Source organism: Grampus griseus, assembly GCF_964374135.1.
Source record: "Grampus griseus genome assembly, chromosome: 14".
Lineage (NCBI taxonomy): Eukaryota > Metazoa > Chordata > Mammalia > Artiodactyla > Delphinidae > Grampus > Grampus griseus.
In genome coordinates, this window is record NC_139008.1 from 35,498,883 (window position 1) to 35,522,868 (window position 23,986).

The 23,986-nt window shown below is 52.0% G+C and overlaps 1 protein-coding gene across 5 annotated transcripts; it reads left to right on the forward strand.

Moving 5' to 3' along the window:
* Positions 1-213: 213 nt before the first annotated feature.
* CDIP1 (cell death inducing p53 target 1) lies at positions 214-23,728 on the forward strand. Of its 5 annotated transcripts, none has more exons than XM_082670494.1 (6): positions 280-340; positions 20,190-20,273; positions 20,848-20,953; positions 21,088-21,243; positions 21,979-22,252; positions 22,374-23,728. In XM_082670494.1, exons 3-6 carry the CDS (start codon positions 20,869-20,871, stop codon positions 22,483-22,485), a joined length of 627 nt encoding a protein of 208 aa, XP_082526620.1. In that variant the 5' UTR covers positions 280-340; positions 20,190-20,273; positions 20,848-20,868; the 3' UTR covers positions 22,486-23,728. The 5 variants fall into 5 exon arrangements, with proteins under 5 accessions (XP_082526622.1, XP_082526620.1, XP_082526618.1 ...); XM_082670493.1 differs by lacking the exon at positions 280-340 and adding an exon at positions 613-681; XM_082670496.1 differs by lacking the exon at positions 20,190-20,273 and having other exon boundaries at positions 214-340.
* The last annotated feature ends 258 nt before the right edge of the window (positions 23,729-23,986 follow it).

The following is a 23,986-nucleotide window of genomic DNA, read 5'->3' on the forward strand; positions in this document are numbered from 1 at the left end:
TGGTGGATACCCGGGGTCTGGCGAGCCGGGAGGGAGACCTAGCAGTGCCTCCCTTGATTGTTCCCTCACCTGACAAAGACCCCACGCCCTGTCACGTGCCTCGCGTGGGCCGAAGGGCTCTCGTGAAGTCACCAGGGCTAGTCACGTGCCGCCTCGAGGCCCCGCCCCTGCACTGACCTCATGGCCCCTCCTCTGACCGCATGGTTCCACCCCTCGCTGTGACGCCACGGGCCTCGGCCTTGCTCCAAAGTCTACCCGCCTCCTTCTGACAGACGCGCCACTGCGAACTGCGGAGGCGGCTGTTCTTGCTGCTGCGGCCGCCGCGGCCGCCGCGGCGACGGTGAGTGGCCTCGACCATTCTAGACGGCTTCCCGCGGAGACTCCTGGGAGCAGGGCTGGGTACTCGCGGCCAATGCGGGGACTGGTGAGACCTCGTACCGCGCAGTCCCCTCCCTGCCCCCGCCTGCGGCGCCCGCGCGGTGCACGCCGGGCACTGTGGTCCCGCTGCCCCGCGGAGCGCGTTTCGGGCACCCGGACGGACTACATCTCCCAGAGGCGTTTGGGCGGATGGGGGGGGTGGTGTGCGCGCAAAGCCCCGCGGGGCTGAGGGTCTTGTCCTCCGAGCGCTTGGACCCGGGCTGTCTCGGCGTTCGCTCGGCCTTGGGCTGGTGGCTTCTCGAGGTAAAGGGACCACGGGGGCGGCGCAGCGGGCCGGTCGCCTCCTCCCAGGATGCTGATGCGATCCAGAGCAGCCTTGGGGTTTTGACGTCGTACCGTCGCTGGGTTGGCCGGCCACCCGCGGGGCTGCGGTGACAGCTTAGCCAGGCTTCGGCAGGCGGCGTGCTCGGTGCCCCGAGGGCCGACGGTCCGCTCCTCGGATCCCGCTATCACGCCTCCCACATCCTCTGCAGGGAAGGTTGGGGAAGTACCATTCCCGGTTTTCCGCAGGGGCTGTTTCCTCAAGGTGGGGGGGGTCGGGAGGAGGGTCCCGGCGACAAAGAAGCTTCTGCTGAGCTCCGTGGTGACCTTGGCAGGCCAGGCGGGCCCCGCGCGGCTCTCCCTCCCCCGCCCGCCCTGGTTTGCCTACATCTGTAAATCTCTGCGCCCGCTCTCGACCGCACACGCCGGTGCCGGGGGTGCAGGCAGTGACCTGGCCTATCTTTGGGCCCAACCTCATACCATCGAGGACTTTGGTGTAGTTGAACTCACGGCGTCATGCGAGCCCGGGTTTGGGCACTTGACTTATTTAAGGGTATGCGTGTTTTTGCTTTCCTCTAAATGTTCCCAGGAGGCCTTTCAACAGGTGTCAGGTAAGGAGCAAGAGGCTATAAGTTTCTCCAGTATGGGCCTAAGATCCTCTGCATCAGAGACATCGGGGCCCTCGTTAAAAGGGCCGATTCCGGGGACCCACCCCCAGAGGTTCAGATGTAGCAGTTATGAGATGTGCCCCAGGAGTTTACTTAATAAGTTCCACAGGTAATTCTCGGGCTCATTTGGGGTTGAGAACCTTGGTCTTAGTGTGAGGAGGATGGAAGACCTTGAGCATAGCGTTTATACCAGTTTCGTGTGTGTCCTGTGGGCTGCTGGGCAGGGCAGTGCCTAGCAAGTGTGACCTTGCTCCTCCGTGCTTTGTTTCTTCCCTCAGGGCTGATCTAAGAGTCTGGTGGGGAGAGGCACGCCAGCTCTGCCTTGCCCTCTGCCAAACGTTTAATTATGAAAAGTTTCAAACGTACAGGAAAGTTGAAGAAATTCTACAGTGAATGCCACCTGGAAAGTCCAACATTTTATTGTACTTTATCACAAATCTAACCATCCAGCAGTCCATCTGATTATTTTGTTTTTATGTGTGTCAGAGTAAGTTGCAGATATCGGTCTATCCCCCCTAAATAGTTAAACATGCATATTATTAATTAGTCTTAGAATTCTTGTTTTTTAACTGACTGCATATTTGAGAGTCATTCTCTCTGTCTCTCATCCCTGAGGAGCTGAGGACTTTGGAGGTTTTTCTATAGGATGGGCCTCTGGAACCAAGAAAGAGCTTTATATGTGCTCTTGCAAAGATTTGAAAACAGGAGGCCATGGTTCTAGAATCACCCTAAGAGCAAAAACATGGACTGTGTGACATAGAATGATACTTCAGGGAACAAAATTGTTTTGAGGGGGAACTGATGGGATGTGTCCCGATGGCCAGGTCGCCCCACATATTGCGTTGGCAGGGACTGATGTTAAGTCGTCAGCTTGCAAGCCATTCCTCCTCTTTACACTATAAGCTTTCCCGGTTTGAATCTGCTGGTTTGGTGTGTTTTCTAAAGCCCTAGGGGCACAGGGCTTCCTAGCCCAGTGAACAAGCTCTGAGTCCCTTGGGCCCAGGTACTTTATTCCATAGCCAGAGATACCAACCCTGACCCTCTTCAGTGGTCTGAAAGGGAGCGAAGAGACAGGTCCTGTGAAAATTCGTCTCCACTTTCAGAAACACTATTCAAAGGGCACGAACGTATTTGTACTCATATAGGACACAGTCAGGGAAGTGTGGCAGTTAAAGTCATGGCATCTTATATTGATGTCTCTACCCTTACAAGGAGGAAGGCAGTTGTGCCAGTGAGAAAGCAGCATGCAGTGGGAGCTCGGCCCTTAGTGGGGAGGAGAGAGGAGGAGAGCCAGGCTGGCAGTGGTGGCATGAGGCTTATTGTGCCCCACAAAGGGACTTGGAAGTGCAGTGCACAGAATGGAAATGTGCCAGTTTCTAGGATCCCACAAAGGTCTTCGTTCTCTCTTCCCTGCATAGTCAGGACTCTCCCAGACACATCTCCCCTGGAGGTGGTAGAGGCTGCAACTTAGTGCTGCAGGGGACAGGGGGCACCTGGCCTGGGACCTGTGGCAGGCAGAGCCTCTTGCCCTGAGAGGGCCCTGCAGACCACGCTAGAGGCCTTTTTGTCGCTTCCAAGCTGTGTGACAAGTCATTTGCCCTTCCAGACCCTCAATTGCTGCATCTGTGGTAGGTGAGGAGCAACACCCAGATGAAGGTCTGTCTCTGCTGTAAGCACTGAGAAGATTAGGGGCCCCTAATATTAGACGGAAGACAGCACGAAACCATGCAGTGCAGGGTAAGGAAGGCCAATGACGTTCTGATTCTTTCCATGAAAGCAGTTGTGATGTGTTTTTGGTAATGTTTGATCATTTTTCTAGAAAACATTTCTCATCACCTTTTTGGTACTCCTGATCTGTGGGTGCTGTGAGCTCCTGCGTGGTCTGTCCGCTGGGTGATCCAGACCATCAATTCTTACCACGAGGAGGTGTCCAGTAAAAATTGTGAAGGTGCTGGATACATAATGTGTTCAATAAGTGTTGATTCAGTCTAAAACTCAGATCTGTTTCAGTGTCTGTGCTTTTCCTTCAAGGAGAAACAGAGGCCAGGAAAGGTGGAAGTAGGTAGGGAATGGCGGAAGGGTCTCCCTGGGTGGAGCTTGAGGAGAATTCTAACCTGTTATTACTTCAGGAAGACGTGAAACGGTTGTCACAGTTCTAATTAACATTAAGAGCAATAGTCTTACAAGTTGGGGAAACAGCAGGGAATGAAGTTTTGTCTGCAGTGTGTGCCTTTTGTATGTGCTTTGTTCCCACCGGACAGAACTCTCACCTGTGTTTTGTCATTGCATGCAGTGTCAGCTCTGCAGATGCAGCTCAGGCACCTCTGAGTCTCACGGCTGAGGAAGCAGCCAGAATACCAAATGACGTGTCCAGGGTTGCCAAATAATGGCAGAGCAGAGCCCCAAACCCAGCTCTCCTGAGACAGCAGGGTTGAAGGGAAATGGGGGCTCCCCCGGCCCCCTTGTGCAAACTGCTCCCTGGACTCGACAGTGACTCAAGAAAGGGTTTCTCTTCTTGTCTGGATTTTTGGCACTCTCATCGGGAAGCCCACACACTGCTGCTCGGCTGAGGCTGTGCTCTGGGCCAGTGGCTGCGGGTTAGGGACAGCATGGGAAGCCTTCCCTCACCGACCTGCTTATTCAACACACCTGTGCCAGGGACTGAGCTGGGTCCCAGGAAAATGAGGGGGAGAGTCCCAGTGTTCTCCAGTGGGGTGACAAGAGTGAGGGACAGAGGATCCCCACCACAGGGAATTACAGGAGAGGCTCCATCTTCTGGAAAGAGGGTTTGGAGGCTGAAGGAAGGGTCGGTGGAAAGGTTCTTTGGTTGGGGCGGGATTTGGTTTGTTTGGGAAAGGGCGAGTTACACTCTTGGGTAGAGAGATCTGGAACACACGGCCAAGTCCAGACTTTTCCCCTTGAACCTTGACCAGTAAACCTTGACCTTGAACCTTGACCAGTAGATGAGTTCTGAGAGCTTTGGGAACCATGGCATTCGCAAGGCTTGCTGACAGGTCAGGTTTTAAGGGGCAGAGACAATTCTGGAACATCTCTCAGACGTCCATCTTGGGGACAGGGGTACTGCTAACTGAAGCAGGACCTGTGGGCTGGGGGACAGAGCTCCTGCCAGGGAGTATCAGCCAGGCTGTGTTATCATCCAACTGGTCAGCTGATATTTGATGTACTGCCTGGGGCTGTGGAGAGACTGGCCCCAAACACCACCCCTGCCCTCTGGGAGCTGCCAGTCTGCCTGGGGAGGCTGGGCCTTTGACCACAGTTCTTTCCCCCTTTCTCCTAGTGACTCTTGCTCCAGTCCTGGAACCCCTGCCCACCTCCTTGCAGGGCCTACCTAGGGCCCACCTGGTCCCTGAAGCCTTCCCAGGGCCCCCACCCACAGACCGCCCCCTCTCTCACCTGGAGCACCTGCTGTCACATATTCTCATTTGGGTTTTGCTGAGTATCTTTTGCAAAATTTTTTCAAGTGTGAGCTGGCTTTCCAGCTGGATCTGCAGCTGCCTGAGGGCAGGGACCAGGGAGGTGAGTGGCCTCTATAGAGGGCCTATGAAATGTTGGCTGAATTAAAGAGTCAGGAATCAAGTCTTTTCGAACAGGTAGTCACTTGAAAGAAAGAATAAGCAAACAAACTTGGGTAGTGATGGCTCTGCTGAATAAAATTGGCTAATCCCAGAGCTAGAGGAATTCTGTGTTGCTCACGTGACCACTTCTCAGCTCTGGCACTCGGGGCAGGCCTCCGTTTCTGTCCCCATGGAGGCAAGCTTAGGTGAGCTCGGGTCACCTGTCTACCTGCTTTGCCTGGGGAGTATGGGGGCCACACGGGGGCCCATTTCTCTGTGGTCCCAGTCACACTGGCCAAAAAGAACCTGTGCCCGCCGGAGGTGGGGGCCAAGCACTGTAGGGTTCAGGACTCTTGGGGACCCACGTTAGTGCCCAGGCACAGCACGGGAAGCCCTCCATCTCACTCCTGCCCCAATTCTGCCCAGCTGCCTGCCCAGCCACGGGCGTGTGGACATGTTCCAGGCCTCTGCGCGGAACTGCACTTCCCCAGGGCCTTTCCCCAGCCGTGTACATGGCTCGTGGCTCTCGCCTCACCTCCGTCCTGTTTTTGCCTGAAGGTTCCCCACTCAGAGAAGCCCTCGCTTCCCTGCTCCTCCTTCCTCCGTGGTACGCCTCACTAGCTGACATACAATGTATTTTACTAGTTTCTGTGTTTTACAGCCCCTCTCCCACTGGATTGTGACATGAAAACTGTTTCCCCCATCTTCAGGGCCTAGATGCGTGCTGGCTGTTTGTGTGTTGAATAAAATCATGTATGTGTCTGCCCTTCAGCTGTCCCATCTCTCTACTGGCTGGTAAAGCCTTGAGGTGTAGGGCCCGTGGTCTGTGTGTGCTCCATCCTCCCTGGAGTGGGGAACACAGATCTGCGTAGAGTTGAATTCCCTAGTGAATGTGCAGTTGTCAGGACTGCAGTCAGCCAGCAGGGCAGAGGCCTCCGGTCCTGGTGCCCTGTGGAGGCCTTGGGTGGCACCAGGGGAGGCATGCAGGAGCCCTCCTTCTGTTCCAGGAGAAAGGGAGGGACTGGTCAGCTCACTTCACTTGTTTCTCCTTTTGTCCTGGGTGCAGTGAAATCCATGTATGCTCACACAATGGAATTCCACTGTGTGAAGCACTTTGTTGGGTGTTCAAGATTCTGCTTAAGCAAAATTTTGAGAAACATTTTGGAAAATGTGTGAGATAAGAGATGGGGCTGAGCCAGCTGCAGTGGGAAGGAGCACTGGTTTGAGACTTGACTCTTGTCTGAGCAGCTGGGCCAGGCTCCCCGTCAGGGAGCAGCCGGAGGGCAGGCGCGGCCATCTTGCCCACTGTTAAATGCAGCACCGCGCCCAGGCCTGCCTTCATGGGTGCTTAGTAATGTCTGAAGACCAAACGTATGTCAGCTGAGACCTTGGACTTGGTGATCACTAGAGACACTTGTGGCCTGAAAGGTGGCCTCTAGATGTATGAAACATAGAGAAATACGCACATGGCCGAAAATAAGGCAACCCCAGATACAGCGTGAGCTCTCATTTCCTCAAAGAGAAGATCCAAAATAATTCTGTCCCAAATGGCACAAGCCAGCTCTTTGGGTCAGATGTCCATTTAGAGTGATATGAATTTAGTTCAACTTCCATATACTGTTTCATGGAGTGTAATTTCACATGCTGATTAGATTTGTTCCCCACTCAGGTTTCCCAGGGCACTTTTCCAGCTCTTCCCCTTCACCTTTGTGGACATCGTGTCCTTGTCCTGGACGCTAGCTCCTCTGGATTGTCAGTGCCAGTCGTGTGAGTGCCCCTTGCTACACGTAGGGGCGTTTCCGCTGGAGAGTATCCCTGTGCTGTTGTGTGTTCTTGGGTTTTTTCGTCAGTTCTGTATGCAGCTTCTTACCGTGTGCCCCTTCACAGGGTGTTTACGGCACATCTAAGCATTGCAATTGTGAGGTCCTACCCCAGGAATAATTACTGGTCTGCTAGGTGTCTGCTGGCTTTGGGCTTCTTTCTTTTCACTGATTCCATCCAAGTGACCTCTAGAAGCGTGCCACGCTGGACTGACTGCAGCTGCTGTTCTTCACCCAGCAGTGCTTAGTGTAAAAGAATTGAGACACTGCCTGCAACAGGAGGGACTTAAATGATGCAGAGGCGCTCCCTCCTTGTGCTCACGGAAAATGAGCAGTACCTACGGGACTCGGAGTTCATGAGGGCAGAAAGGCAAAGCCATTCTCTTGGGAGCACAGCGGTTCCCCCACCCCCAACGGAATGGGGGGACTTGGGCAAGGCTCAGCTGCAGGCTGAGTTCCTCTCCTGGGCCAGCAAGGCCAGCAGGCCTTTGTGTCCAAAATAAGACTCTTAGAGCTGAATGGGGACCTTGTAGTGGCCACGTGGCTTGGCTGCACTTAAGGCCCTAGAGCTTTTTCCTGGATCAAGATGGTGTATCTTGATCTCAGATAACCAGTTAAAGTAGAGTCGATCCAAAGACTGTCCATTTGTGTCAGCTCGCGTAGGTGGTGTAGTGGTGAGCATAGCTGCCTTCCATTTTGTGTCAGCTCAACAAAGGCAGAGTTAAGGACTTTTTCTTTTCAGGGTTCCACTTTGATTGCCTAAGGGATGGTTCTTTAGATTCATTGCATTTCTAAAATTAGTCAGCCTTCTGGTTACCAAGCCCTGCCTGTCCAGCAGGTGCAGATGACTTGTTTATCCACTTGTGGTTGCAGCTGCATCTGTTTTCTGCCCTTTGCTCCTCATCCCCCTCCTGTCTGTACTTCCTTCTTCTGTGTCAACGGTAAAACATGCAGAATCCAAGCTCCTGAGCTTGGTCCTACCTGGGAGGCGGCTCAGAGGGCAGGAGGAGACCTGTGTTCCCAGCGCCAGCTCCAGCTAGTGACCTCGGTCAAGCCCTGTGATGCTGTCAGTCTCAGTTCTGTCATGTGTCTATTGGGATTTTCTCACCTGCCTCCTCTGCCAGGTGACTTCCTGCTGGCTCTCCAGGCAGGGTCTCTGAGGCTAGAACTACCTTGGATGGCGTTTATGTCCCAGCTTCACAGGTCTAGACCCTCAATTTTACTGGAGCACTGGGAAGTGACTTGGTATAGAGAACTGACTTGTGTTACCAAATTCCTACAAAACTGAAGCAAAGACCACTCCAACTCATGAGAGGGGAACAGCCCAGTCCTTGGGTTTGCTCCTTGGAGCATTTCTTTCCCTACAGACAGAACTAGATTATGGTCAGAGACACCTTTTCTGGACTGAGGAGGAATATACATAAATATAACACACTTAGAGTGAGCATTTTGAGGAAGGAACCAACCAAAGGAGCTGCCTACTCTATAAAAACTAGAAACTACACAGAAATAAAAAGTTTCTCTATATGTGTGTCTGTGTGTGTGTGTGTGTAAACAAATCATCCAAAATCTCACTATCCAGAAAAAAACACCCTTAACATTTGGTGTGTAATCTACATGTAAATACACACGTCTCTCTGAGAAGGGATCGCACTGTACATGCTACCTGGTGCTCTATCAAGTCCATCTTCCTATGTCAATAAAGGTAGATCCACATCATTTTGAGGGAGTGAATATAGTTACGTGGTATAGGTTAACCAGATGGGTAACTAGTCCCTTTGGTTGAACATCAAAATGTTGATATACAGAAACATTTTTACATGTGAACCTTTGCTCATGTGTTCGTTTATTTCTAGGACAAATGCCTCGAAATGGAATTAATGTGTTAAAAAGAATGTACAGGAGTGAGATTGTCCTCCAGAAAAGTTGCATGAACCCACTCTGCTGTGGCCCAGGTGCCCTTGCCTCTGTCACGGGGAGTCAGAGTGGTTTGCCACGGCTCTGAACAGAATTCAGCATGATGTAAATTGTGCATTTATGATTGTCATCATCATCACAGTTCCTAGAAGCCTTACTACTTTTTAGCTTAGAACCATTCTTTGAGTCCTGTCTGCCTTTTGATTTTGCTTCTGATTAAGAGCAACCAATGTATTCTCTTTTCTGTTTTATTGTATACTTCCTTTTCCCACACTCTGCTTGCGTCTCCATAAATACAGCTATTTGTATTTATGCAAACCATGATTTGTGCTTATTGAACATTATGTGACAGGCTCTGAGCTGCGTGCTCTTCATCCATGACCTCATTTACGCCTCATCACAACTCGGTGGGTCAAGGATGGCTGCTGCCATTTCACAGATGAGAAAACTGAGACTCTGGAACATTAGGTGGCCAGATGGGTGGGACCTAGTGCCTGGGTGCCAGCAGGTGAGGAGTCTGCCCTTCCTGCTTGGCCTGTGACATTAGGACTCAAGCCTCCCTGGGGAAGGGCGTAGGCTGTGGTATTTGGGGCCATTGGCTTAGGCTGATGTATCAGCTCTGTTGAGCCATGATACTCATCAGGGAGAAGAGTGTAGGGCTGGGTGGGAGGAGAGCAGCCAGATGGGAGAACCAGATCTACTTTCTGGTCCTTTCCATGTCTTTAGCTTGTTTTGAAGTGTTTAGAGTTCCCAAGGCATCAGATAACACCCAGGTTCGAGCGTTAAAATAAATGGTTTGCAGCCACCAGTGATGCTATCTGAGGGAGGGATTGTCTCTCTTGTCCTGCCTGCATCTTTAAGGACAATGGAAAAGGGGCTGAGTTCAGGATTTCCAGTCTGCCAGGGCTGAACTTGGCCTCCTATGGGCCTGCTCGGCAAGGCATTGTGAGCTAGAGGAAGCCAAGGCATGGGGAAGTCCTAATGGGAGCTTTTCAATGATGGACCACTTGTTTACATACCTTCAGGCCCAAGGAGCACTATTTATTTTTAATGGTACTTGTTTTCCTTTCTTGTTAATAACTAACTGGAAATTTACCAATCACAAGTAGATTCTGGCTACCTTGGATTTGAGAATTACTGGAAAACTAGCTTCTCTGTTTCTCTTTGATATTGAGGTCTGGCTGCATTTACTAGGAAACTCACAGTAACCCCAGGGAAAACAAGTTAGTTTGTTTCTCTCTCACTACAAGATAGGTGAGAGAAGTGGTCCATTCAGTGCTGGAATGGTATCTCCATGGTCATCCAGGGCCTGGGCACCTTCAGTTGTCCTTAGCATGGCTTCCATTCCCAAGGTCACCTCGTGGTCAAGCATGGCTGCTAGGGCTGTCACATCCATCTTCCTGGCAGCAGGCAGGAGGAGGGCCTGAGGACATGGGCTCCATCTCCCTGCCGAGGTGGCTCCCTTTTAGCACCTTCCAGCAAGAACATATGTCACTCTACTGTGACTCATTCGCCAGAACTTAGCCACATGGTCACATGACTGTAAGAAGGGCTGAGAACATCTTAGCAAAGATACTGCTGCCCTGAATAAAAAGGGAGTTCTGTGGTCCAGGTGGGGAAACTGAGGCGTGGAGAGATTATATAGGGTCATACAATCCATCGGTGGTGCTCTTCAAATTTTACTGCCGGTCTAGAAAAGAAGTCAGTGTCTTTGTTCCTGAAGGCTGAGTTGAGGGGGTGGTGCATGGGGTAGGGGGTGGCTGCTCAGAGGAGAAGGGCCGGGGTGCTGCTGTGGGCTGCGTGGCCTGAGGTCCTTATCCTGCCTACTGGCCCAGGTCCTCTGTGGGGATCTGAGGTCTGCGCTGCAGGGCAGCCCCTGCACCTCCTACCTCTGAAACAGTCCTGAGGCTCGATGGCTCCAGGCTGCTGTCTGGCCACCCACACCGGGCGCAGCCTCCTTCCTGAGGCCTTGCGACTCACTGTCCTGCCACTGTCCCGTCCTATCCTTTGCCTGCTAGTCTCATTGACCCCACCTCCTCCCCCCGGCTTACTTGGAGAGTTGCTCCCTGACCCCCGGAACGGGTCTGATCTTTCCGTACTTTCTTGTACACCACTGGTTTCACTGTGTACTTAGGTTTGGTGTTTCTGGTGTGTATTTGACTCCTGTCTCCCCCACTCAGTTGTGAGCTTCTGGAAGGCAGGGACCGAGCCGCTCACTCCCTGACACGTCCCAGCCTGTGCCCAGCGCAAAGTAGGTGCTACACAATGATCAGCACCAACAGACGGTTGGTTATTCCCAGAGGAAGTGCCGTTCCCCTCCAAGGGCCTCTGTTAAGTGGTCACCAAACAGACTGTCCTTAAGCCCACCCCTGGGAACTTGGGAGAACAGGACGGTACGTGGCGTCGCCCAGGGAGTCAGTGGCCATCCCTGGTGAATAAGCCCCCAGCCACAGGGACGCCTCATGCTGCCTGGTCCTTCATGGTCCACGCAGCCTCTACAGTGGGCAGGCGGGGTGTGGACGATGTGGGCCAGGCCCCCTTGCTCAGCAGGGGCTGAGTGTGCTCCCCTTCCCCCATCCTCTGGGTGGGCCCTAGGGGACCCCCCCCAGGGCACTTGGCTTTCACCCCGGGCCTCCACCCTTCGCGGAGCAGTGGGCGCCTCCTTGGTTCAGCAGATGCAAGGCTGTGGGCAAGGCGGAAAGCTGCCTTTCAGTTTCCCCAGCAAAGCCCAAAGCCCCCTCTGGCCAGACACCTGGAACCTGCCTCCTGGGGACAGAGGAGCCCCTCTGAGGCCAGCTGGCATCCTGGTGCAATGGCTGCCGGAGGGTGGGGGGTGAGTTCCTCTGGCGGGAGGCAGTGGGCAGGCCAGCCCGGCTGTGGGAAACTCGGCCCTGCAGTTGCTGCCACTAGGGTCTCGGGTGGATGCCAGGGTCTGGGCAGAGTGCCCTTCCCGGGGCATTGTAGCCCATGGAGCTCCAGGGCAGTCGGCTGGAAGGAGCGATGGCCCTTTAGAATGATTGCTGGTATCTCTTCCTTTCTAGAACTTGTCTTAGGGGCTCACAGAGCAGTTGGCCGCCACTTGGCCATGCCGCAGTGACCTCTTCTGGGCTGAGCCGCTCAGGCTGGGCTTGATTACGAGTACCCCGGGATCCTTGGGGAATGCACACCAGGATCCCCGCTCCTGTGGGAGCAGAAGCTGCCATAGCAGAGGCATCAGTGCCTGTTTTGTTTTCCTTCCCATAAGCTACTGCTCTGGGTGTTTTGCTTATTATGCTGTTTATTATAAAACTAGCTCCAACCCTGAGAGGTAGGCATGATTATCCCCATTTACAAACAAGAAACTGAGGCTCAGTGAGGTCACACAGCTGGAAAGTGGTGGAGCTGAGTCTGAACTAGTCTGATACCTCCTTAAAGCCTTGCACGTTGCAGCAAGCATGTTCCTGGGGTGGGGCCTCAGTGTGACAAACAGCCAGCTCAGAGACTCACCGGCGCAGTCCACTCTCGGTCCTGGGACTCTTGGTCCCTCTGGCCCTGACCCTGCTCTGCCTGCAGGTACCCTCTTACCAGCGTGGGGGTTCCTCTAGCCCGGCAGCTCTCAAAAGGTGACGTGCAGTCTCCTGGAGGCTTCCTGAGACCTTCCAGGGGCTGAAGGTCAGAACTATGTTTATAAGGACACCAAGACGTTATTGGTTATATTGCCTTTTTCATTGTGTTGGCATTAGCATTGGCGGTGCAACAGTAGCAGGACTTAGCTCTGCTCGAGGCGTGGCACCCAGCTGTGCTAGTCATTGTTGTGGTTGTGTTCACGCCAGTTTCATTTAAGAAAAAGCAGTAAAAATTATTGAGTTTATTATCTGGACCCTTGAGTACACATTTTTTTAATGTTTTGTGTTGTGATGAAAGGACGCACATGAAGCATGCTGGAGACCTCAAGGGGAAGCATGTGTGCAGCTGTTTGAGCTGTGAGCTGAACTAGCGTTTTCATGGAGCTCCATATTTATTTAAAACAACAACTGACACACAGACTATGGTTATTCAGACTTAGGGATTTAGCAGACATTTTCTTGAAAATGAACAAAGTGAGCCTGCTAATTCCAGGAAAACAACTGACCTTTTATTTTTGTATAAGTTGCCAATGATAAATTTGTTACTGTTTCCAATGATAAAATTTGAGCTTTCAAGTGAAAATGTCAGAATTTTGGAAAACTTGTATCTGCCACCGTGAGGTTGACAGCTTCCCAGTAGTTAAAGACTTTTCTGATGGGGTTGGTGGTGATAGTAACAATGTGATTTTTTGGAGGGAGGCATATCTTATAATGAGATGTGTTAACATTGCTAGATCTACATAATCAGGGCTCATATCATAATCGTGGACCATTATTTTCCAAATGACCCATGCATGCTGTTATAAAACGGGGCATGTGTAAAAGGTCCATTCCAAATACAAGGTAGCCCAGTGATTTTCAATATAATAGGAAAAATTTGTTGTTAAAGATTCAGATTCCATATTGCAACTAACCTTTAAGAAGCTACTACCACCTGTCAGGTTTGGGTGTAGTGTTGAAGAATATCCACAATTAGCTGAGAAGACTATTCAGATACCTTTCCCTTTTCCAGCTGCTTACTGTGGGAGGCTGGATTTTCTCATACTTTAACCAAAACATCACAACAGATTGGATGGAGAAGAAGATATGAGCATCCAGCTGCCTTCTCTTAAGCCAGACTTTTTTATTTTATTGAAGTATAGTTGATTTACAATGTTGTGTTAATTTCTGCTATACAACAGTTTCAGTTATACATATATATTAATTCTTTTTCATATTCTTTTCTATTATGGTTTATGACAGGATATTGAATATAGTTCCCCATGCCATACAGCAGGACCTTGTTGTTGATCCATCCTTTATATAATAGTTTGCATCTGCTAATCCCAAACTCTCAGTCCTTCCCTCCCCACCCCCGCCCCCACCCTGCTTGGCAACCACAAGTGTTCTCTATGTCTATGAGTCTGTGTTTCATAGGTAAGTTCATTTGTGTCATATTTTAGGTTCCACATATAATTGATATCATATAGTGTTTGTCTTTCTATTTGACTTAGTATGATAATCTCTAGGTCCCTCCATGTTGCTGCAAATGGCATTATTTTATTTTTAAAAAAATTTTATTTATTTTTGGCTGCATTGGGACTTCGTTGCTGTGCACAGGCTTTCTCTAGTTGTGGCGAGTGGGGACTACTCTTCATTGTGGTGCATGGGCTTCTCATTGTGGTGGCTTCTCTTCTTGCAGAGCACAAGCTCTAGGTGTGCAGGCTTCAGTAGTGTGGCACGTGGGCTCAGTAGTTGTGGCTTGCAGGCTCTAGAGCGCAGGCTCAGTAGTTGTGGCACACAGGCTTAGTTGCTCCGTGGCATGTGCGATCTTCCCGGACCAGGGCTCGAACCTGTGTACCCTGCATTGGCAGGCAGGTTCTTAACCACTGCGCCACCAGGGAAGTCCCTCATTCTTTTTTATGGCTGAGTAATATTCCATTGTGTTTATGTACCACATCTTCTTTATCCATTCATCTGCTGATGGACATTTAGGTTGTTTCCATGTCTTGGCTGTTGTGAATAGTGCTATGAACATAGGCGTGCATGTATTGTTTTGAATTATAGTTTTGTCCAGGTACATACCCAGGAATGGAATTGCTGGATCATATGGCAGCTCTATTTTTTGTTTTTTGAGGAACCTCCGTATTATTTTCCATAGTGGCTGCACCAGTTTACATTCCCACCAGCAGTGTAGGAGGGCTCCCTTTTCTCCACATCCTCTCTAGCATTTGTTATTTGTAGACTTTTTAACGATAAGCCAGACTTCTAAAGGGTTTGCAAAAATGTAAAACAATGTCCATCTTCTTATTAAATTTGTTTTGGAAAGTAGTTATTTTAAAATTTTATTTATGTTAACATGTAATAAGTTAATCTTTTTAATGAATAAATACTTTTAACAATTCCTTATTTTTTATTTCTAGTAAGGTAAGTATTGCTATATATAACTCACACAATCTTTTTGGAGTCCTCAATAATTGAGTGTAAAGGGGTTGTGAGACCAAAAAGTTTGAGAACCGCTGCTCTAGCAGACCCTGGGGGAAAACTGATGTCAGAAAGTCCTCCTTCTGGGTGCGTCCTCTCCCTTCATCTCTGTCTCGTCCCCCACATCTGTCCTCAGTCCTCCAGGAACCTGCACTCATGTACAGATGCGTCTCAGCTCCACACTGCCCTCCCAGTCCTCCTCCAGAAGGCAGTGTGGGTATGTTTCCTCAGCAGAGACTGTCTGGGGTGGGGGGACCGGGGACAGGGTTGGCACCCCCATGGTGGTGTGCAGGACAGCTTAGACTGACTGCAGAATGGAGTTTGCAGCAGCGGCTGAGCCAGTGAGGGGTGTATCCTGCTGGCCTGGGCCCAGGCCCTCCCAGCTCCCCCGAGGAGCCACCTGGGCCACCTCAGGCTGCTGCCAGTTGGCCAGGCTCTGGCCCTGGATCAACAGCAGCGCTCTCCACGGGGCACAGTGAGTAGCTGGGAGCAGAGCAGAACACCAGAGCCGTTTCCCAGGGCTGGGAGGCCTTGTGCTTTTAACTCCACTAGGGAACATGGGGAGACCTGGCTTTGCAGAAAGTGCCCGGCCCTGTGTCCTACCCCAGAGGCCCAGTGCCTGCTGCTCTGGGGAAGGTGAGATGAGATTGCAGCAGGGAGTGGGTCCAAAGACAGACAGACAGACGTGGAGACAGGCTTCATCTCACTTTAGGGTGACCGGAATAATTCCCTCCTACATAAGAGCACAGGGGGTGCTAGGCTGTGTTGGTTGTGGGGCAGAGGCCAGATGTGGCTTTTAAGTGGCCCCATTCCATCCCCTGGTGGAACAGGGTGCAGGCAGGCCCTCCCTCTCCTCTCTCCCATGTAGGGGATGATGGTCCCAGAGCTTCTGGACACCCCCTTGTCCCTTGGTCCGTCCTCGGCTCCTGAGGAAGCTGTGGGCTCAGGGCGTGGATCAGAGTCCCAACAGCGCCTTCTCAGCTTGCCAGCCACGTGTCCCACGCTGCCTCCCTGCCCTGTGGCCATAGTCAGGACATTCCTTTCAGGCTAGGCCTCAACCTGAAAATGCAGTGGAGGGGACACTGATCTCCTTTGTCAGTTCCATCTTCGGGGCCCCGTGACAGGTGCCCTAGGAATCCAGCCTCTGCCGTGCACACATTTCCAGCTCCTGCTTAGTTCCAGCCCAGACTTCAGCTTTTCGAAAGTGCTCTGTCTCCCAAGGCCGGTGGCTTCTAAAGTAGGAGCCGTCAGGGCTGGGGCAGCGGCACTTCGCTTTCATCCAGGGTGAAGTGGAAATTCCCCAGCATCCCCAAAACTGCCAGAAATCAGGTAAGCAGGAATTTAAGGCTCCTTAAATAGGAAATCCATGAAGCTTGTGGCAGAGTAGAGTCAGCTCCCAGGTCTTGGGCGCCCTGCTCTGCACCTTACACCCACTTGCTGCTGGGGTCAGCGCCTTGGCTGACCAGCTGCTAAGCGGTCAGCTGGATCTCTAGCTCTCTTCTCAGAGAATCTGTATTTTATCAGTACTATGACTGGGTAATACCTCTGCATCCACCAAGTCCAGAGGGCATAAAGGGGTGTGCTGTGTAACGTCCTCTGGGCCCCCTGGGAGCTCCTGTTTGGTTTATGATAGACTCGTGACGGCTTTCAGACAACTCTGTTTCTTCACAGTCTGTAGCTACAATATCTAAACAGGAGGCTGAGAGGCCTGTCTCGGGGTTCAGGGGCTGCACGTTGGCTTCATCAAGCTCCCAGGACGATGGGCCTCCCTCTCCTCTGTTGGGAACTTGCTGCCCTTCCTGAGCCTCTTTTAACGGACGCTCCAGCACCTGCCCAACAGTGAAGTTGCCGGGGCTGTGATATCAGATTCCACGCTTGCACTTGTAGCTTAACTTGAGCAGTGTGCGTTTTTATTGGAAAACTGTTCTTTTGGACGTGTGCCTTTTTTTTTTTTAAGATTATTGCATTCTTAAGGTTTTTGATTACACCTTGGACAATGCAGTTTTGTGGGAACACACACATTTGATTTTATATTGGGAAGCACTAGGGGAACTGGGGTTTGAATTCCTGAAATCTTCATGAGCCATTTTTCAGAAACCTCTCTTTCGTATTGGAGGGGCCTGCCCCCCAGTCTCTGCCACAGTTCAGGAAGGCAGCTGCATCGTGGGTGTGGGTGTGGAGGGGAGGGGAGGAGACAGGAGCAGCTGGGCCGTGGTGTGGTCAGGGCCTGGAGTGTAATGAGTGTCCTGCAGCAGTGCCTGCTCTAGGTTCTGCTGGACACCAGGGGAGGCCTCTGCCCTGTGTGCAGGGCTTATGCCATCATTATGATGGTGGGATTCCAGAGTGAATTCTTGCGCTCTAGGAGATGATGGAATTAGATCCAGAGATTTTGGTGACAAGGCAGGCCACGCCTGCATCCTCTGAAGTGTGTGTGTGTGCCTGCTCCCCAGACATGGAGGGGCTAGTTCCTCCCTCTTAAACCCAAAGGTGCTCAAGTGCCTTGCCAAGCACAGTGCAGCTCTTCCCGGCCTGCTTAGCGACCCAGGACCCGCCAGTTTCCTGGTAAGCCACCCCCACAGGCATCCCTGATGGGCGGAGCATGGCAGTTTGCAGCAGGTGCCCGCCCAGGTTCTAACAGACTCAGCATATTAGAGTTTTCTGCAGACTCGAGTCAAGCCCCTTAAGGAAAGCTGCCTTTTTCTCCCATCAGGGTGGCTGTGGCCACTGGCAGTGGCCTGGGCAAGGGACCTCAGGCCCAGCTTGCACAGCCAGTGCCCCTGGACAGGGACCTTCTGTGACGTCCTCTAGAGGCTCTGCTGTTTACTGTTCTTGACCCTGTGCTATGAGGAGTCACCTGCAGGTGGGGGTGGAAGAGTCACACCAGGGTCCTAGGCTTGGCTCAGCCTCTAATAAGCCATGGGACCTCAGACAGGTCCTGTCTTTCCTTGGCCTCCATGTCTTCAAAGGATAATTATAAGCAGCAACTCACAAGAGCTGGCATATAATTGATAAGCATTTGGGAAGATGTCCTCCCTCTTAGTGATCAAAGAAGTAAACATAACCAAGTGTCATCTTAACATTACAAATCATAATAACAGTAGTATTCAGAGTTTGCACTGTAAATCAGCATCATCCTTCACAGAAGGCATAAAATGTCCATACCCTTTGACCTAATAATCTCACTTCAGACAGGTTTAGCCCAAGGAAATAATCCAAGAAAGGGAAAGAGCATTAGCCAAAGGTGTTCCAGTTTTTTATGAAATAAGGAGCATTCTAAATGCTTTAATAGGGATTGGTCATGTAAACAGTGATGGGCCCATTTTTGGAAATATTAAAATCTATGGTCATGGAGTCTTGCAAGACGGAGTAAATACATGTGACACAATGTTAAAAGGATTTAAAACTTTGTCACAATGGCAACTATATAAAAATATAGGTGCCTATACATACAGACTGGCAGGGACATGCAGAGACTGGCTGCATTAGGGTGATAAGGTTGGGCAATTTTGTTTTCTTTCAGTTTAATAGGTTTTATTGACATAGAATAATCCACATACCATACGATTTCCCCATTTAAAGTGTGCAATTCGGGGACTTCCCTGGTGGTCCAGTGGTTAAGACTTCATGCTTCCAATGCAGGGGGCACAGGTTCAATCCCTGGTCAGGGAGCTAAGATTCCGCATGCCGCAGGGCATGGCCAAAAAATTAAAATATTTTAAATAATTGTGTGCAATTCAGTGGTTTTTAGTATATTCACAGAATTGTGCAACCATCATTACAGTTTTACAATATTTTCATCATCCCTAAAGGAACTCCGTAATTGCTTCTATGGCCAGCCCCCCAAACCCCTGGAAACCACGAATCTGCTTTCTGCCCCTATGGATTTACCTGTTCCAGACATTTTATGTACGGAATCATATAATATGTGGTCCTTTATGTCTGGCTTCTTTCACTGAGCATAATGTTTTCAAGGGTCATCCAGGTTGTAGCTGTGTCAGTACTTCATCTCTTTTCATGGCTGAATTAATATTCTACTGCATGGAAATATATATATATTTATATCCAGTTTGTTTATCCATTTGTCAGTTGATGGACACTTGAGTTGTTTACACTTTTTAGCTGTTATGAATAATTCTGCTATGAACATTCTTGTGCTAGTTTTTGTATGGACATGAGTTTTCAATTCTTTTGGGTATATACCTAGGAGCAGAATTGCTGGGTCATGTGGTAACTCTATTTTAACCTTTTGAAGAACTGCCAGACTGTTTTCCAGAGCGGCTACACCAGCAATGTGGGGGGTTCCAGTTTCTCTACATGATACTTGTTATTGTCCTTTTCATTTTAGCCATCCTGGTGGGTAGGAAATAGTACCTTGTAGTTTGGATTTGCATTGGCTAACAATGTTCAGGTTCTTTTCATGTGCTTATTGGGCATTTGTTTATCTTTGGAGAAATGTATGTTCAGATCCTTTTGCCCATTTAAAAAAATTGGGTTATCTTTTTTGTTAATGAATTAGAAGAGTTCTTTATGTATTCTAAATGGTACAGGTCCCTGAAAAGATACATTATTTGTAAAAATTTTCCTCCACTGTGTGGGTTGTCTTCCCACTTTCTTGATGGTATCCTTAGAAGCACAAGTTTTAAATTTTGATGAAATCAATTGTATCTTTTTTCACTTTTGTTGCTTGGACTCAGTTCCTCTGGCCCTGCCACTAATGTGTTAAATTTAATATTTAAACTTACTGACTCCAGGCTCCCTCTCCCCTGGCAGGATTGTTTGGGGCCCTCCATCCCCACATCGTTCTGAACTTAACACTGATGGGCTCTAGGAGGGAGCTATACTAGGAGACTTGCTTTCACTGTATATATTTTTTATACTGTTTTTTTTTCTAGTTCATATTATATCAGTTTAAAAAAATGAGTCTCACTTTAAAATGCTACTAATTTTTAGCCTTTTATGCTGCTGAATAGAGTGAAGGAAGTGTCTTACTAAAGGACACAGAATGCAGACTCAGGGGCGGGAGGATGGCCTGCTTCCCCTGCTTCTCCCCCAGTACCCGGCAGCAGGTGCTCAGTGGACCTTGTGAAGGAAATGACCAACACTACCTCCTTCCTTCTCGCCCCATCCACTCTCCGACCAAAACAGCGCTGCTGCTGTGGGGAGAAGCCCTTGGTTCTGATTCCTTCCCACAGGGCATGTGGACATGAGGGGGCTGCTCTGGGCCTGGTGGGGAGTGGACAGAGGACTGGCTGTGGCCCTGAGGAGACAGCAGCCGTGGGGAAGGGAAGGGGGGGCTGAGGAGTGGGTAGGGACACAGGACGGCGCTGAGCTGGGCAGCGGGGGAGACACCAGACATACAGTGCCGAGGGAGTGTGGCTGCGTGGGGCCAGGTGCCCAGGGCAGCCGCTGCTGAGGGCGCTACCTGTTCTCCCCCTGAAACAGCTCCCCAGAACCCTGTGTGTCTGCCCAGGCTGGCAGTAGAAGGAGCCTCACCTGCCTATCTCCTCTGAGTACCTGGGATTGGAGGTAAAAACTCTCCCAGACCCCCTCCCACAAGCAGGCCACAGTGCCCTGGCGTGGAGGCCAGCCTGGTGCTCCCTAAGTTGGAGGGGAGGAGAGGACCAGTGACCAGACTGCCCTGTGAGAAGCCCTAGATTAGGTTCCCAAGCTGCTGGGTTCTGTCCCCTTCCCAGGGCCACCCCACTGTCTGGCTTTCACAAAGGAAGTGTGGGTGACCCCTGAAGCTGGTAGTTTCTGGAGGTTGGAGGATGGTGGCTCTGGGTTGGGTTACCTAAGCAATGGTGGGGCATCTCCAGGGCCTACAGGGAGCCCAGTCTGCTCTCTCGAAGGAATTGGTCCCAGCCCATCACAAGTGTGGAGATTTATGGGGAGGGGAGTGAAAGGTGAGCTGAGCCCCGGGGCAGGGGACACCTGCAGGAGCCACAGGAGGCCCTGTGTGCTTGGGCTCAGCAGGGGCGGCTCTGAGGATGACCACACACCTTGTGCTGCAGCCCCTCATCACAGACCAGTGTCTGACTGGCAGTGGGGGGCTGAGGGGGACGGGCTGGGAGCATACTTTGCATCTCAGTTTGTCCTCCAGGGTCCAGGAGAAGCAGCAAAGATGTCGAATGAGCCGCCCCCTCCTTACCCTGGGGGCCCCACAGCCCCCCTTCTGGAGGAGAAAAGTGGAGCTCCACCCACCCCAGGTAGGGTTCAGCGCTTCATTGCTGTCTCCTGCCCTTTCCAGCTGCTAGGAGCTGGTGCCTGGAGCAGCCCTCCGCCGATGGCTGGAGCCATCTGAGCTTCCTCTCCCTGTCTCTCTGTGTCACTCTCTGTCCAGGCCGCACCTCCCCAGCTGTGATGCAGCCCCCACCGGGCATGTCACTGCCCCCTGCAGACATTGGCCCCCCACCCTATGAGCCGCCGGGTCACCCAATGCCCCAGCCTAGCTTCATCCCCCCACATGTGAATGCAGACAGCACCTACATGCCTCCAGGTAAGCTGGAAAGGAATCCGCTTAGCCCAGCACTCAGCATGTCACCTGGGTTGCCAGCCAGCCTTTGCTGCGGGCGGGTAGTCTGTCTGTGTGGGTGTTTAAGGGTGGGGGGCTGATCGTGGGTCTGGACGGTGGACATGGGAAGGTGCCCTAGAACATGGTGCAGGTTCTGTGGGCCAGAGGTGTCCCGGGCCCTGCCAGGGGAGGGCTGGCTCCTGGAGGTGCTGCCAGGAACCTGAGTCCATGGTGGAGGCCTGGGATCCTGCTCACCCAGCAGCTCTTCAGAGACTACACAGGCTGGAGAATCGGGCCCTGGTCAGGTGGGCTGGCCCCTGGCACCACAGTACAAGACCTGATGCTGGTGGGGAGGAGAGGCTGATGAGAGACAAGGCTTTCCCTCCTGTGGTCAAGGTCCTTGAGCACAGCTCAGTCCCCTGTGTGTCAGAGGCAAGGGAGCCAACGCATCAAGCTAAGATTAAGGAGAGGTTAGACCTTGTTCCCAGCTCTCTGCCGTATCTGGCTGGGCCAAGTAGCTTCTCTGTCTTGGTCCCCGTGGGACAGGGAGCAGGAAAGGTTGGGAGAATGTCGATGGTTACTTTGGCCCAGGGCCTGGTCCCCAAGGCTTCACCCTATGTCCTTGGGTGCTGGGGGCCTCAGGGCTTTGTGCTCACCTCTCACATGGGGCAGGTGGCAAGGCAGTGATCTGTCTTTGCTCTATCTTCTGTGTCATTCCAGGTTTCTACCCTCCTCCAGGCCCCCATCCACCCATGGGCTACTACCCACCAGGGCCCTACCCGCCAGGGCCTTACCCTGGCCCTGGAGGCCATACGGCCACGGTCCTGGTCCCTTCAGGGGCTGCCACCACAGTGACAGTGCTGCAGGGAGAGATCTTTGAGGGTGCGCCCGTGCAGACGGTGTGTCCCCACTGCCAGCAGGCCATCACCACCAAGATCTCCTATGAGATTGGCCTGATGAACTTCGTGCTGGGCTTCTTCTGCTGCTTCATGGGGTAGGTGGTATAGCGCTTGCTGGGTGGGGAGGCTGAGCCCACCCACCACCACGCTGGAGTAGGCCCCGGCCCTCGGCGCCTTTTCTTCAGGCCTCCCTGTCTCTCCCCATCTCCGATTCAGGTGTGACCTGGGCTGCTGCTTGATCCCCTGCCTCATCAACGACTTCAAGGATGTGACGCACACGTGCCCCAGCTGCAAAGCCTACATCTACACGTACAAGCGCCTCTGCTAACGGACCCGGGACTGGACTCCCCACTGTCAGTCTGGCCCCCTGTGCTTTGCTCCCCGCGCTCAGTGGCTCGCTTCCCTGCTCCCACTTGGGGGTGGAAGCTGTTCCACCAGTCCGTCCCCTGGAAGTCTTGTCCTCTTCACCTTGCCCTTCCCTGAGCATCTGACTCTTTTGGCAAAAATTCTGTTGGATTTTAGGCCAAGGGTCAGCAAGTGGCAGGGGGATGGCACTGAGCTTGTGTGCTGCTGGTTTGCTTGGTGTTTGTGATCAGAAAGATAAGCAGGGAATGATCTCACATGGTCTCCCTGCTGGGGTCTCTTCCTGCATTTCTGAACCAGGTACAGGTTCGGTCCTGGGTCTTCCTGGGACCAAAAGCAGCCAGAGCAGTGGCTGGTTCCCTAGACCTGGGGCCTAGCCTGTAGCCACAGTCATTTCTGATCTGCTGGGCTGAGAGTGGGGGATGGACCCAGGCAGGCCTGAGTTTGTTTTTGGAGTGCTAGAGGCAGGTATGATGGTCAGAAGGAATGACTCTGGCCCTCAGAACTCAGGAACTCTTAACAGTGCCCAGATGCCACCTGGGGTAATGTGGACATTGGCACACCTGCAGGCCATGGGGTAAGAGATTGGGCCCTAGCTTGCCAAGAAGGGACTCTCCTCTGGCCCCTGCCCAGCTCCCTTTCCAGCCACACCTCTGTGAACCCTGGTCTTTGCTAGGGCCAGAAGGAATGCCCAGGAGCCTAGCCCATCAGTGTATACCATGTCCTTGCTGCATGTGGGCACAACCTCTGTGGGGTGTGTCCCAGCTGGGACTAGAGGTGACAGAGAGGAGGGGCCTCCTTGCAGGCACACTCAGATCTGCAGTGCACTATCCACGGATCCTCTTCCCAGTAAGCGCTGCGCCCTTTGCCCTGGCTGGCTTGCTGTCACCTGTCACTGTGCTCGCTCCAACAGCGGGCACTGCAGCAGGAGCAGCTGCAGCACTGGACGGGGGACAGGCTGGGGACGAGAAAGGAGCAGCCACAAGTGGCACAAGTGCCCTGGTGGACACCAGCCCTGCCCTGGGCCTGAGCCCACACTGTCTATTTCCTGAATGGTTTGTCTGTGAACTTGCTCACGTGGACCACTGTATCCTGCTGCCGCCCCTCTCCTGGTCTCGCACTGCCACTGCATGGCCTCCTGTCACTGTGAATCGTGGCTGGTCTCAGTTTATAGTTTCTCATTAAATCGGCCCTTTCACTCCCCTGCCCGAGGCCTCTGCTCTCTTGCCTGGCTTCCTTTTGCGAGGGAAAGAGGGTGGGGGGTTGAGTCCTCAGGGTGTCGGTGCTTATGCCAAACCGACTATCCAGGAACAACACTGCTATCTCAGTCCCTAATTAAACCCGCCAGAGCCCAGTGTGGATGAGCCCTAGGATTCCAGCTGTGACTGCACCAGGAAGTTGGCTTCATGACTGTCAGGCCGCCTTACTGATAACATGTAACCCACCTCCACACCATGCATCCACCC

Excerpts from the sequence above, each read along its gene's own strand:
- CDIP1 (XM_082670496.1), top strand. The coding sequence starts at position 20,869 with ATGTCGAATGAGCCGCCCCCTCCTTACCCTGGGGGCCCCACAGCCCCC. Across the intron at positions 20,954-21,087 it reads TGGAGCTCCACCCACCCCAG|GCCGCACCTCCCCAGCTGTG; the intron begins GTAGGGTTCAGC and ends CTCTCTGTCCAG. Across the intron at positions 22,253-22,373 it reads TTCTTCTGCTGCTTCATGGG|GTGTGACCTGGGCTGCTGCT; the intron begins GTAGGTGGTATA and ends TCTCCGATTCAG.